This window comes from Chionomys nivalis, chromosome 2, assembly GCF_950005125.1.
Source record: "Chionomys nivalis chromosome 2, mChiNiv1.1, whole genome shotgun sequence".
Lineage (NCBI taxonomy): Eukaryota > Metazoa > Chordata > Mammalia > Rodentia > Cricetidae > Chionomys > Chionomys nivalis.
This window is the reverse complement of record NC_080087.1, coordinates 66,011,303-66,025,699: the sequence shown is the minus strand read 5'-3', so window position 1 is coordinate 66,025,699 and position 14,397 is coordinate 66,011,303. Positions and strand designations below refer to the sequence as shown.

The 14,397-nt window shown below is 37.9% G+C and overlaps 1 protein-coding gene across 1 annotated transcript; it reads left to right on the top strand.

Moving 5' to 3' along the window:
* Positions 1 to 5,775: 5,775 nt before the first annotated feature.
* LOC130867810 (vomeronasal type-1 receptor 4-like) lies at positions 5,776 to 6,725 on the top strand. The gene has a single exon (XM_057759997.1). It carries the CDS (start codon positions 5,808 to 5,810, stop codon positions 6,723 to 6,725), a length of 918 nt encoding a protein of 305 aa, XP_057615980.1. The 5' UTR covers positions 5,776 to 5,807.
* Positions 6,726 to 14,397: the final 7,672 nt, after the last annotated feature.

The window sequence follows — 14,397 nt, the reverse complement described above, 5'->3', positions numbered from 1 at the left end:
AAATTTCTTTCTTGTACTTTTCTTGGATTCTTTTACTTCTGTTTTGTCCTATCCTGAGGTGTTTGGTTTTGTTTTATTACATTAATTAAATATTTTAATTATATTATTATAATTATTCCATAAAGTTTTTTACAAATCAAGAACAGAAATGAGGTGAATCAAGATTGGAGGGGTGGTTCAAAGGAAATGGAAGGGGTAAAGTAAATGGAAACAATAATCAGAATATATTAAAAGAAAACAAAATCTTCAATAAAGGGAAAAATTCCTAGATTTTCTAGGTTTCTACTCATTGACTATAGATTCAAATGATAGCACTTGGTTATGTCAACTTAATGGATATAGGCACCTTCATTTCCGATCAAAGTATATCTATATCTATATCTATTCTTCAGATTAAAGCACTGATCAACTGATCAGACTTCCTACCAGGTGATACTTGCAATTTTTTTCTAGCATATTCCATAGCATCATTTCCTGTTACTTTATATTCAGTTGTACCAAGATTTCAGTGATTTCTTGTGCAGATTATGACATCATATTTTTCTCTTACAGACATTTCATTAGCTAGCCCCAATTTCCTGACTGATTCTGCCCCAATGAATGGAAGTGGGTCAACCCTGGTAAATGAAAAGTAGTAACTGACTTCTCTTTTTGTAAAAGAACCCAGAGAAAACAACTCCAATGAGACAAAACTCACTAGAGCTTGGTGTTCCTTGAACAGTCCCTCCCAGTCAGCCTTCAGGGATCATGAAAATGTAACAGGCTCCATAAACACTTCTAGCCTTTGGAGAAATGGACATTCATAGTGTTAATTGGCAAATGGATAAAGAAATGTTTCAGCACACTCCTTGGCTCCCAAAGCTATCATAGTCATTACAACTACAAGTGAGAAGTTTGTAGTTCTGAAGGGAGGTGAGGTCATCAAGTTGTGATCCTTTATCTCAATGTCGGGTTGCCTACTACCTACACAATGCTGGATGTTATATCAGGAGCTGCACCCTAATTTGAAGATTTGCAGAAGAAACGGGTCAAGTGATTTTTGTGTATTTTAATCTGGAAGGCAGAGAAAAAAAAGAAGGGAGATCTGGTAAGTGCTCATGTCTGGAAAAAATGTTCTGGGTAGAAATAGTGCAGTGTGAATCCTAGCAAAGAGGAAGGCTTTCTGGGCTATAAACAGAAGTACTGAGGTGAACACTTTCCCTGACTTTGTGATAATACCTGATGTGTAAAAATAATGTAAGAAAATCTCTGCCAGATTATTGATGAATTATTCCAGTGATAATGAATCTAACTTCAAGTGTGATGAAGGATGATAGTAATAATGAATTTTCCAATTCCAATTTCTCATATTTTACATGAATCAGATTGTAAATTCTCAAAATGACAAACAGAGATTATGGTATAAAAATCTTAAAGGGTATAATGATTATCAAAGTAGTCTCCTCCTGAGGAGGAACTGCAATCTGGACTTGCCTCTGGGTGAAATACATTTCTAGACAGCACTCCATCTTTGACTGGCATGGAGCTGGTTGTATATGAGACTCAGTGCTTATGACCACTAAGGCTGCTTTCCTTCTTGAACTTTGGAACATGGGGCTGAAGGGGAGGTGTCATTTTTAATTGTGAATCTTGCAAACGACTTATCTGGAACAATCCATCTGTTTTTTCTTCTGGTTTAGTGATACTCAAATTGTATGTCCACCTTAAGTTTCAACTTCTAATTTTGATAGTTGAAATTGTTGGAACCCATAATTTGAGTGTAAAGGCAGGATCTTGAACACGGGAATATCTCCACAGCTCATATTTTCTTGTGTGCTTAAAGGTACAAGTACATATTTTACATTCTTTTAGTCTATGTATATTTTGGAGTCAAATGCAATTTACAAATTGGATTTATTACTTCCAGTTTGATAAACTTTGATAAAATCATTTAAAAGACTCATTTTAAAATGGCAGAATTTAATGCTTTTCTGTCTATATACATGTGTGCATTTGTATGCGTGTAAATATGTGTGTGTGTTTGTGTCTGTGTTTATGTATGTGTGTATGTATGTATGCGTGTATGTATGTATAGGTTAACTGTGAGTTCAGTAGAACTATCTCTTAAGTGTTCTATTGGACTTAGATAATTTAAGGTTGTTTATTATTGTACTAGAGTATTTTAACTACCTGAAACTCTTTCAGCAAGGTGAACTGGGTAATCAGAGGTCCCCAGCCAATCACCTACGTCTGCATTTCTGGTGCTATCTACAGTACAGTAGTTATGTTTTTATGTGAGATATGAGAACATAGATCCTTCTACCTATACTCTAAGCAGTTTACCACCGTAGCTCTCTGTCTACCATGGCAATAAGTTAGTTTCTATGTCATAGAATTGTTTCATACATTAGTTTTCTTATTTCATTGCTGATTATGAATCATGAACAAGTCTCATAAAAGAAATGCTGTTCAATTCTTCATTTGAGAAATTTTCTTATGCTTTACTATCAACAATCATAAACACAAGTTTGTTGCAAAAAATGAATATTGGGTAGATCTTGTATTCATGAAATCCAAATTGGACACAGATTGTTTCTGTAGGACTAAATTGAATTTTTATATGATGTCAATACAGGGTAGAACATATTACAGCCATTTCCTGCAAGATGGTTCTGCAAGGCAGTCCCTGAAGTTCAAGAAATGACTGAGGCTGAAGGAGCTGATCAGGGCTTCCAGGAGGAGGTCTTTACACAGGCCAGGAGGTGAGAGTCAATCTCCACCTCATCCCCCACTGGGCAGACCTGGAAGGAGGCTGCTATGAAGTCAGGCTCTTCCCAGGAATCCTCTTCAGAGAGAACCAATAACTCAGTAAGTCAAAAGGCCATTTTCTTGCCAAATCTCACAGTGCCCTGTGTCACTTCAGAAATACCCCGAGGGGAGAGTTGATGGGGGGAACACGAGAAGCCTTTCTGTGCAAAGAGTAAGATGTGGAATATATTTTATCTTAATAGTTTTCAACAAAGCCCCTGGAGATTGGTTTTATGTGGTTAGAAGTTTTTCATTATAGAAGAAGTCTTTTTTTTTTTTTAAAAAAATACAGGGTAGAATAGAAATAAAATTTATAGCAATATGATATTTTAAAATGTGTCTGATGTAGCATTGCTAAATAAATCACTAGGTGCCTGTTTTCGGAAGCAGACAGGCTGTATTCTCATTTTTCAAGTGTCCAAACAGCTCCGAATGACCAATAGGTCATTTTCTTTAGGCACAAGGTTTTTCTCAGTTTTTGTCTTGGCGGTGAAGGGAACTAAATTGTAAACATCAAATTTCTATGCAAATCGCCAGAGGTCCCAGAGGAAAAGTATTGTAACACAGATTAATAAACTGCCATCTCTGTTTGCAGTTCAGTTTAACTCCAGGAATACTAAGTACAATTAAATTGTCAGTAAGTCCTCTTATATGAGAAAAGTTTATTTCATATGTATTAAATTTGATCACACTGCCTAAAAATTTTTATGGTTTTGAAGACAAATGTCAATCACTGGAAACTGGCAGGTTGCCTGCAAGAATTGGAAAACAGGAATGCTTCACCCCTGTCTGGGTGACAATGTTTTCCTGTGTGCTCCCTCTTCCACTGTTCTATTTGTTCTATACACTGAATGAGCATTCAGGTTCTTATACTTGATTCTTAAATATGGTGCATTGCATTCCTTGTCCTTGTCTTTCAAGGCTTTAGCCGCTCAGTTTGGAGAATTTTCTGTGACTTTGTCCTGACAGATTTTACATGTTAAAACACCATCCTAAGCCAGTATGTCCAGTACCTCAGTAAACTAAGTACTCAAGGTAGGTAGAACCAAAGATGTTGGCAAGTATACTGCTTTTCTAAACTAATCTCTATAGGGCTCTGTAGGTTCTTGAAAATGCCCTTCTTTGTATAATTTTATCTAAAATAAAAGCTAAATTATTTTAAAATGCTACAAAGATTCAGGATAGTTTTCCAATATGTGTTATGATGAAGTTACAGTATTCATCAAGTTATTATTCATGAGTGGTTTTACTGGGATTATGATCTGGACCTGTAGCTCTATGATTTTCATTTGGTAGAGAATACACTTTATATTAATTATAGTCAAGTTATCACTAACAAAACTTCTTTATGTTACTGTGAAAGGTAATTATATTTCTTTTTCTAGAAAACAAAGAAATAAAACACACAATGCCAAGGCCACTGGAATTTACAAGTGAAAATCAACTTAGTGTATAGCACATTCATCAAAAAACTGAAGTTGACTGAATATGATAATCCCAGAAATACAAAGGTCAGGGGAGGAGTTTCAAGAAGTCCCATGCCAGTTAAGATTAACAGAAGGAAACCTTGTCTGAACTTCTCTCCTTTATGAAATAGATATAACACAGTGACAACTAAATATTTTTCACTTCTAAGTCATTGCATTAGTCATAGAACTCTGTTTTGTTCTTGGTAGGATAGAACTGTGGAGACATGGGTTCATGCCAGTGTTGACCTGTAAAAGACTGGGTCATTGATGACCTGCTTTTATATTTGCCTGAATGGATGTATGTCATATAAACTTCAATTTATCTTAGAATTTGGTCTTTTCTAATGAATTTTTATGTATGCTGCTACACAACACAGCTCTGTGAATATCAGAAGAGGCAGTCTATTCAATTTTGTTTGTTTGATTATTTTGATTCAAAGTCTCACTATGTAGTTCTGACTGTACTGGAATGATTATGTAGACTAGGCTGGCCTTGAACGCACAATGGCCTACTTATCTCTACATCCTGGGTTCAAGGATTAACACATTTATTACCATGTTTAATTTAGGTAGTGTGCTCTCAAAGAATGCGTTTGGAGGTCCTTGGTTAGAAGTCATTTCTTTCACATATATTTTAAAATTTGTCTTTGAAGATATTTACACAAGAGTGAAATTATGCACAAGCAAATGGTCATTGACTCTAGCAAAAACATTTGAGCCAATGGGAATACCATCAACAGTGTGTCACATACATAACTTATTCTTGTTCTTACCAATGACTGGTGTTTCAAGCCAGTTTTACTTTGGATTTCTGCTACTACATTATCACATCTGGCAAGAGATCTAATTAGAATACTGGACATTCCCTATTTATTCCACATTTAATGTGATTGGTTGTAAATTTCATGAGTTAACCAAACAGAACATATACCTTTTTTTCTCTTCCCTGCACCTAGTGAATAATTCCAAATGTGTGTGTAAAATCTGGTGAGCTGTATCTCTTAATTTAACATTATGTAGCTCATCATTTTACCCCCAGGATTAGAGTATTTTATACTATATTGTAAATATTTTTCATATAAGAATTTAGAAACATTCACTTTGTTGAGGTAAAATGTACATTGTTTAAGCTGAAATGTTGCATGACATGGACAGCATGGAAAATTTTCCATTTGAAGCTGCAGATTGAAGTCTGTTTTCCAGCAATATGATGAATAAGGAATAGTTTATTCTGGGATCTAGAATTGAGCATTCTTTCCACTTGAACTGAATTGCTGATTGCTTCATCATTGAAATATGGTCTTATTTCTAATGCTGAACATTTTAAGAAACTCACTCCATAAACATGAAAACTGTAGACTTCAACAATTTCAATGAAAGTTATTACAGATGGCATGTGTTTTGACACTCTCTTGTTAAGTTACAAACTCTGCATTTTCAATCTTGAACTCGGTTGTGTGTCCTCCAAGGGGCCAGGTCAGAAAATTTCACGATTTGCATAACTTGCATGACTTGGCTCAGGGACATAATTGTCAAAATTTAAAAGAAGAAATGCTGAATGATAGGATGGACTCAAGGAACTTGGCAGTAGGTATAGTGCTTTTACTTCAGAGTGCACTTGGAATTCTAGGAAACATATCTTTTCTTTTCTACTACTTACTCATTTACTATCATGAACACAAGTTAAAGACTGTAGACTTAATTCTTGCACATGTGTTCACAGCCAACTCCTTGACCATTCTCTCTAATGGAGTGCTCCAAATATTTAAAATTTTTTGGTGGAAACATTTCTTCGATGGCGTTTCATGTGAACTTATTTTATATGTTCTCAGACTGAGCAGGAGCATGTCCATCAGTATCACCTGCATCTTGAGTATCTTCCAGGCCATTACTATCAGTCCTATTGACTCCTATTGGAAAGGTATTAAATTCAAAGCACCAAAATATGTTTGTTGTTCCATTTATGTCCTCTGGATCCTGAACATAGTAGTAAATATGGTTTTCCCCATGTGTGCATCTACCAAAAGACAAAGCAAAAATAAGACACAAAAGAGAGATTTTGAATTCTGTTCCCATCTTAGTCGTGACATAATAGTAGATTCACTGTTCATAGCATTTTGGGTGTTCCCTGAAGTTTTATTTTCTATACTCATTGTATGTTCCAGCATCTCCATGATTGTCATACTTTACGGACACAAGAAGAGGGTTCAACATATACTCAGTATTCGCACCTCCTCGAGAATCTCTCCTGAATCCAAAGCCAGACAGACCATTTTGGGCTTGGTTTGCACCTTTATAGCTTTTTATACCCTCTCCTCCATTTTGCAAGGCTACATTGCTCTTTCTCATAGTTTAAATTGGTGGTTATTAAATATCACAGTCATCATTTCTCTGTCTTTTCCTACTTTAAGCCCCTATATAATAAGTCATGATTCTATTATTTCCACATTTTGCTTTTTTCTAGATTAAAAATATAAAACTGAAGTAATTTTATCATAATTATGTAAATTGTATCATTGCAATGTTGTACATCTAAAAGTTTATGCATCCCACGTCCTGCAAAATATCTGTCAAATAATTTATAGTATGTATTATTTTAATGGCAAGATTATAACACAGAATAATACTAACATATCCTTCATTATAGACTATGGCCAGGTTAACCACAGATTTTCACCCACATTAACTATTGTAGTTACAAACTTTTCACCGAGTGACCTTATATCCTACCATAATGTGTTTGGTTACTTCTGCCATATTTCCTCCAGTGTTGTATAAGTGAGCCTACCTTATCAGTCCAGTCTTTCATTGTAGTTCTCATAGTTCACTGGGTGATATTGATCTGTGTTTTCTAAAATAGAAGACATAACACCTTGTAGCTGTACAAAATCTGCCCAGTAGAGATGCATCTTCCTAGTCAGTATATGTTAGATTTAGTATTTTACACTCAAATATTTTACAGTCATATATTTGAACTTACAGTTATTGTATGACAACATACACAAGACCTGTGGAAGTCAGAAAACATACTATCAGTGTGATCATAGAGGAGAGACACATTAGATTCAATCACTACATGAAGTGCATTTGGCATGTGATAATTGTTTGAAAAGGAGAGGGTCAGTTTGCTTTAACAGTGTTGCTGCTCTGTAGGTTAAGCACATTCAGGAACAGGGTCTACACTCAATAATACCAGTTGAACACAGATTTTATGTGGTAGGTTTACAAATAAAATAGGTGAGTAGGTAGGTAGGGATTTATCTGAAAGAAAATTTGGGAGAGATGTTGAATATGATCTAAATACTTTGCATGTAAATATTAATGAGTTGATAAGACTACTAAAATTTGTGGCAGAAGTCGCTTGTCTCTTTAAGGTACAGTCTAGGAGTTTGGGTTCTCATCTGGTACTTTTAGGAGCAAATAGTGTGAATGCTATGATGTTCTACCCTGTATAAACATATCCTATATGCAGAAATCTTAAGTAGTATTTCTTGAGGCTAAGTAACGGGGTTAAATTACGGATTATTTATTTTTTAAACATTATTTTTCATTGATTATTTGGTAATTTCACTTCATGGACCCTAATTCTACCCATTTCCCTCTCCTGCCATATCCACCATCCAACCTTGTAGCCTTCTCCCCGAAAATAATATAAAAACAAACACACAAACAAGCAGAAATCCACTTTTCTCCCCCATCTATGTCTCTGCATCACATATCCATTTCTTTTTTCAGCCTTGGGAACTGTTGTGTGTCATGCAGTATACCCTTTTACTCAAATAGCTTTACTTGCAAATGTTCATTGCAGTGAGTTGTTGGGCTGACATCTGGTATTCTATCAATACTGGACCCTCAGCAAAACCTCTTGAGGATATCCTGCTGTTGTGCTTAGTCATGGAGATCCTGACTCTATGGTTCTGTAGAACTGGTGTCCTCATTCATTCCTCAGGTCATAGATGCAATAGATGTTGTATTGGGCCAATTCAAAGTCTTGGATATGGTGCTAGGTGGTAGCTGACCTAATTAGTCTGGGTCTCCACTGTGACCAAACTATCATATGAGGGCTAAGGACAGCACTCCCATGCCCACATCATCTTGGCCTGTTCTCATGTACACATGGTAATGAGTGGGATCAATGGTTCCATGTTTGGGGCTAGCTGTCTTGTTGTGGCGGCTGGCAAGGGGAGATAATTTCATCCAGGCCCAGAGATTATGGATCTGTTTTCATTGTAAAGGCCACTCTCCCTTGATACTGTTTGTGATGGGAGGGTGGGACCTGTTTTCTGAAGCCCAGACCACTGGGGCCAGCTCTCATTGTCTGGTCATAAAATAGAGTATGGACATCAGCACACCAGATGCAATAGACCCATGTCATGGCCCTCAGTAGCAGTTTGTCTCCAGGTACCACCATGGCCCATGGTGTCAGCACAGGCCACTTGGATATGTATGGTCCTGAAAGTAGTGTGGCTGTTGGACATCAGTGTGGACATTTGCAACCTTTCGGGGTAACACAGCCTGACCCTGGCTACAACAGGGAAATGGACCCAGACAGAGCACTTGATTGCAGTTTGGCCTGATATCACTGTTAACATGGAGTCAGCTCAGCTCTTGGACGTCAAGAAAATCTCAGGTGTGTATCCAGATCAAGGACAACTGTATGGCCTTGTGGGTATCATGAAAAAAGGACATCAACACAGACTTCAACTGCAATAGCTTCACAGAACCACACATGGTTCTTAGCGGCATCACAGAAAATAACACATTTTTCCAGGTGACAACATAGGCCACACGTATCAGCCTGTTGTTCCCTACCTCTGCTTGAGTCTCACTTCTCTCCACAGTACATGAATTCTTTCACATTTTCTACTACAAACCCTTCATCTTAGAGGTATGCCCCTGCCGAGGCCTTAGTTCCCTGGGCTGACCTGTGGGTGGCTTCTACCTGTACCAGATATCAGATTATTAAGAGAAAAGAGCAACCATATCACCAAGAAAATGTTGACACAAATACTGAAATCTATGAGGATATGAAGTGCAAAAATTCAGCAACAAAAAGGATAATATCCTCACATATACTTTATACAGAAAAAGTCTACAGAGTAAATAGATCCCATGCAAAGGACATTCTCCAGCATACTTGCTGAAGAGATGAACACTGGTAAATATTGTTACAAAGGTTTATGTTATTGAGAGATCTTCACGGTAAATAGCATTTAGTGTTTCTTTTTCTTTAAGTTAATTAACTGAATAACTTGATGCATTGATTAGCATCTGTTAATACCTACCTTGTGTTCCACTATCCTATCCTGAGAAACTGTGTACCATACAGCACTCTCATATGTATGAAGGATTGTTATCAGGAATTTCTGAACATTTTGAGAATTTCAAAGGTGCTTTGTGAACTCTAACTCCAAACTTCAAAGGACAGTAATATCATGGCTCCTGGGAAGTCAAAGTATTCCCTTTTAAAAAGTGTTGCTCTGTTGAAGGAGCTGTGGGCTGCATTCCTGCCACGCAGCTCCCGGCCGCCTGGCTAGCTTATGTCCCAAAATAATGACACACAAACTGTATTCATATAAACAATGCTTGGCCCATTTCTACTAATGTGTGTAGCACCACGAAGTGCCCTTACCAGGAAGATTCTAGCCTACGTCCATCCTGGGTCAGAGCTTCATCGCATCTGCCCCGGGGAGCAGTGACATGGCGTCTGAGCTCACTTCCCTTCTTCCCAGCATTCTGTTCTGTTTACTCTGCCTACCTAATTTTCTGTCCTATCAGGGCTGTAGTATTATGAGCCACTCTGTTGTATTATGAGCAGCGGGCCACTTCCCACCACCCAGCTAGCTTTTCCCGAAATAATTACATGGAAACTGTATTCTTTTAAACACTGCCTGGTCCATTAGTTATAACCTCTTATTGGTTAGTTTTTACATATTGATCTAACCCATTTCTAATATCCCTGTAACACCACGAGGTGTCTTACCAGGGAAGATCTTAACCTGCCTCTGTGTCCGGTGGGAGAATCATGGCGATTGCCTGACACGGCTTCTTTCTCCCAGCATTCTGTTCTGTCTACTCCACCTACCTAATTTTCTGTCCTATCAGGCCAAGCAGTTTTCTTTATTAGTTAACCAATGAAAGCAACTGATAAGATACAAGACCCACCTCCATCATTTCCCCTTTTTCTGTTTAAACAAAAATGAAAGGCTTTAACTTTAACATAGTAAAATTATATATAACAAAACAGTTATCAAGTAAGAATTGCAGTTACAATATTTATATCTACTTTATCTTTTATCATAACTAAGGAAAACTATAACTATCCATTCTTTTTTTTATTGAAAAAAATTTTTCCACCTCCTCCCCGCTTTCCATTTCCTACTCCCTCCTCCCACCCCTCTTCCCTTCCCCCCACTCCTCTTCTCCTCCCTTTCCAGTCCCAAGAGCAGTCAAGGTTCCCTGGCCTGTGGAAAGTCCAAGGTCCTCCCCCCTCCATCCAGGTCTAGGAAGGTGAACATCCAAACTGCCTAGGCTCCCACAAAGCCAGAACATGAAGTAGGATCAAAACCCCGTGCCACTGTCCTTGGCCTCTCGTCAGCTCTCATTGTCTGCCATGTTCAGAGAGTCCAGTTTTATCCCATGCTTTTTCAGTCACAGTCCAGCTGGCCTTGGTGAGCTCCCAATAGATCAGCCCCACTGTCTCAGTGGGTGGGTGCACCCCTCGTGGTCCTGACTTCCTTGTTCATGTTCTCCCTCCTTCTGCTCCTCATTAGGACCTTGGGATCTCAGTCCAGTGCTCCAGTGTGGGTCTCTGTCTCTATCTCCATCCATCGCTAGATGAAGGTTCTATGGTGATATGCAAGATATCCATCAGTATGGCTATAGGATAGGTTTATTTCAGGTTCCCTAACCTCGGGTGCCCAAGGAACTAACTGGGGACATTGTCCTGGGCACCTGGTAGCCACTCCAAGTTCAAGTCTTTTGCCAACCCTTAGGTGGCTCCCTTAACTAAGATATGAGTATCCCTGCTTCCCTATCCAACCTTCCTTTATCCCCAATCATCCCGTTTCCCCAAGTTCCCCTCATCCTCTCCTTCACACTTTTCTCTCGCCATCTCCCCTAAACCCCATCCCACCCCACCCCCAAGATTCCAATTTTTTGCCCGGCAATCTTGTCTATTTCCCATAGCCAGGAGGATAACTATATGTTTTTCCTTGGGTTTACCCTCTTGTTTAGCTTCTTTAGGATCACAAATTTTAGACTCCGTGGCCCCTATCCATGGCTAGAAACCAATTATGAGTGAGTACATCCCATGATCTTCTTTTTTGGTCTGGGTTACCTCACTCAGGATAGTGTTTTCTATTTCCATCCATTTGCATGCAAAATTCGAGAAGTCATTGTTTTTTACCGCAGAGTAGTACTCTAATGTGTATATATTCCACACTTTTTTCATCCATTCTTCCATTGAAGGACATCTAGGTTGCTTCCAGGTACTGGCTATTACAAATAATGCTGCTATGAACATAGTTGAACAAATGCTTTTGTCATATGATAGGGCATCTCTTGGGTATATTCCCAAGAGTGGTATTGCTGGGTCCAGGGGTAGGTTGATCCCAATTTTTCTGAGAAACCGCCACACTGATTTCCAAAGTGGTTGCACAAGTTTGCAGTCCCACCAGCAATGGATGATGGTACCCCTTTCTTCACAACCTCTACAGCAAAGGCTATCTTTGGTGTTTTTGATTTTAGCCATTCTGACAGGTGTAAGATGATATCTCAAAGTTGTTTTGATTTGCATTTCTCTGATCGCTAAGGATGTTGAGCATGACCTTAAGTATCTTTTGGCCATTTGAACTTCTTCTGTTGAGAATTCTCTGTTCAGTTCAGTGCCCCATTTTTTAATTGGGTTAATTATCATTTTAACGTCTAGTTTCTTGAGTTCTTTATATATTTTAGAGATCAGATCTTTGTCTGTTGCGAGGTTGGTGAAGATCTTCTCCCAGTCAGTAGGCTGCCTTTTTGTCTTAATGACAGTGTCCTTTGCTTTACAGAAGCTTCTCAGTTTCAGGAGGTCCCATTTATTCAATGTTGCCCTTAATGTCTGTGCTGCTGGGGTTATACATAGGAAGCGATCTCCTGTGCCCATATGTTGTAGGGTACTTCCCATTTTCTCTTCTATCAGGTTCAGTGTGTTCAGATTGATTTTGAGGTCTTTGATACATTTGGACTTGGGTTTTGTGCATGGTGATAGATATGGGTCTATTTTCATTCTTCTACAGGTTGACATCCAGTTGTGCCAGAACCATTTGTTGAAGATGCTTTCTCTCTTCCATTGTATACTTTTAGGTCCTTTATCGAAAATGAGGTGTTCATAGGTTTGTGGGTTAAAATCCGGGTCTTCTATATGATTCCATTGGTCAACTTCTCTGTTTTTATGCCAGTACCACGCTGTTTTCATTACTGTAACTCTGTAATAGAGTTTGAAGTCAGGGATGGTAATGCTTCCAGAAGTTAGTTTATTGTAGAAGATTGTTTTGGCTATCCTGGTTTTTTTTGTTTTTCCATATAAAGTTGATTATTGTTCTCTCAAGATCTGTGAAGAATTTTGATGGGACCTTGGTGGGGATTGCATTGAATCTATAAATTGCCTTTGGTAGAATTTTCATTTTCATTATGTTGATCCTCCCAATCCAAGAGCAAGGGAGATCCTTCCATTTTCTGGTATCCTCTTCAATTTCTTTCTTCAATGCCTTAAAGTTCTTGTCAAATAGATCTTTCACTTCCTTGGTTAGAGTTACCCCAAGATATTTTATGCTGTTTGTGGCTATTGTGAAAGGTGATGATTCTCTTCTTTCCCTCTCTGCTTCCATATCCTTTGTGTATAAGAGGGCGACTGATTTTTGGAGTTGATCTTGTATCCTGCCACATTACTAAAGGTATTTATCAGCTGTAGGAGTTCTTTGGTGGAGTTTTTGGGGTCGTTTATGTACACTATTATATCGTCTGCAAATAACGCAAGTTTAACTTCTTCCTTTCCAATTCGAATCCCCTTGATCCCCTTATGTTGTCTTATTGCTATTGCTAAAACTTCAAGAACTATATTGAAGAGGTATGGAGAGAGTGGACAGCCTTGGCGTGTTCCTGATTTTAGTGGGATGGCTTTAAGTTTCTCTCCATTTAATTTGATATTAGCTGTTGGCTTGCTGTAAATAGCTTTAATTATATTTAGGTATGACCCTTGTATCCCTAATCTCTCCAAGACTTTTATCATAAAGGGATGTTGAATTTTGCCAAATACTTTTTCAGCATCTAATGAAGCAATCATATGGTTTTTTTCTTTAAGATTATTTATATGATGGATTACATTGATAGATTTGCATATGTTCAACCAGCCCTGCATCTCTGAGATGAAGCCTACTTGATCATAATGGATAATTTTTCTAATGTGTTCTTGGATTCGGTTTGCCAGTATTTTGTTGAGCATTTTTGTGTCGATGTTCATGAGTGTGATTGGCCTGTATTCTCTATCTTGGTTGAGTCTTTGTGTGGTTTTGGTATCAGAGTTACTGTAGCTTCATAAAAGGAATTTGGCAATGACTCTTCTGTTTCTATATTGTGAAATACATTAAGGAGTATAGGTATTAGCTCTTCTTGGAAGTTCTGGTAGAATTCTGCATTGAAACCATCTGGTCCTGGACTTTTTTTTCAAGGGAGGTTTTTGATAACAGCTTCTAATTCTTCGCGACTAACAGGTCTATTTAGGTTGTTCACCTGGCCCTGCTTTAACTTTGGTATATGGTATTTATCTAAAAAAGTGTCCATTTCTTTTACATTTTCCAGTTTTGTGGCATACAGGCTTTTGTAGTAAGATCTAATGATTCTCTGAATTTCCTCTGTGTCTGTGGTTATGTCCCCCTTTTCATTTCTGATCTTACTAATTTGCATATTCTCTCTCTGCCGTTTGATTAGTTTGAATAGGGGTTTATCAATCTTGTTGATTTTCTCCAGGAACCAGCTTTTTTTTTTTTTTTTTTTTTTTTATTATATATTTTTTTTTATTCTTTTTTAATTAAAATTTCCAACTGCTCCCCGTTTCCCATTTCCCTCCCCTCCTCCCACACATTGCCCCCTCCCCCCTCTC

Excerpts from the sequence above, each read along its gene's own strand:
- LOC130867810 (XM_057759997.1), top strand. The coding sequence starts at position 5,808 with ATGCTGAATGATAGGATGGACTCAAGGAACTTGGCAGTAGGTATAGTG.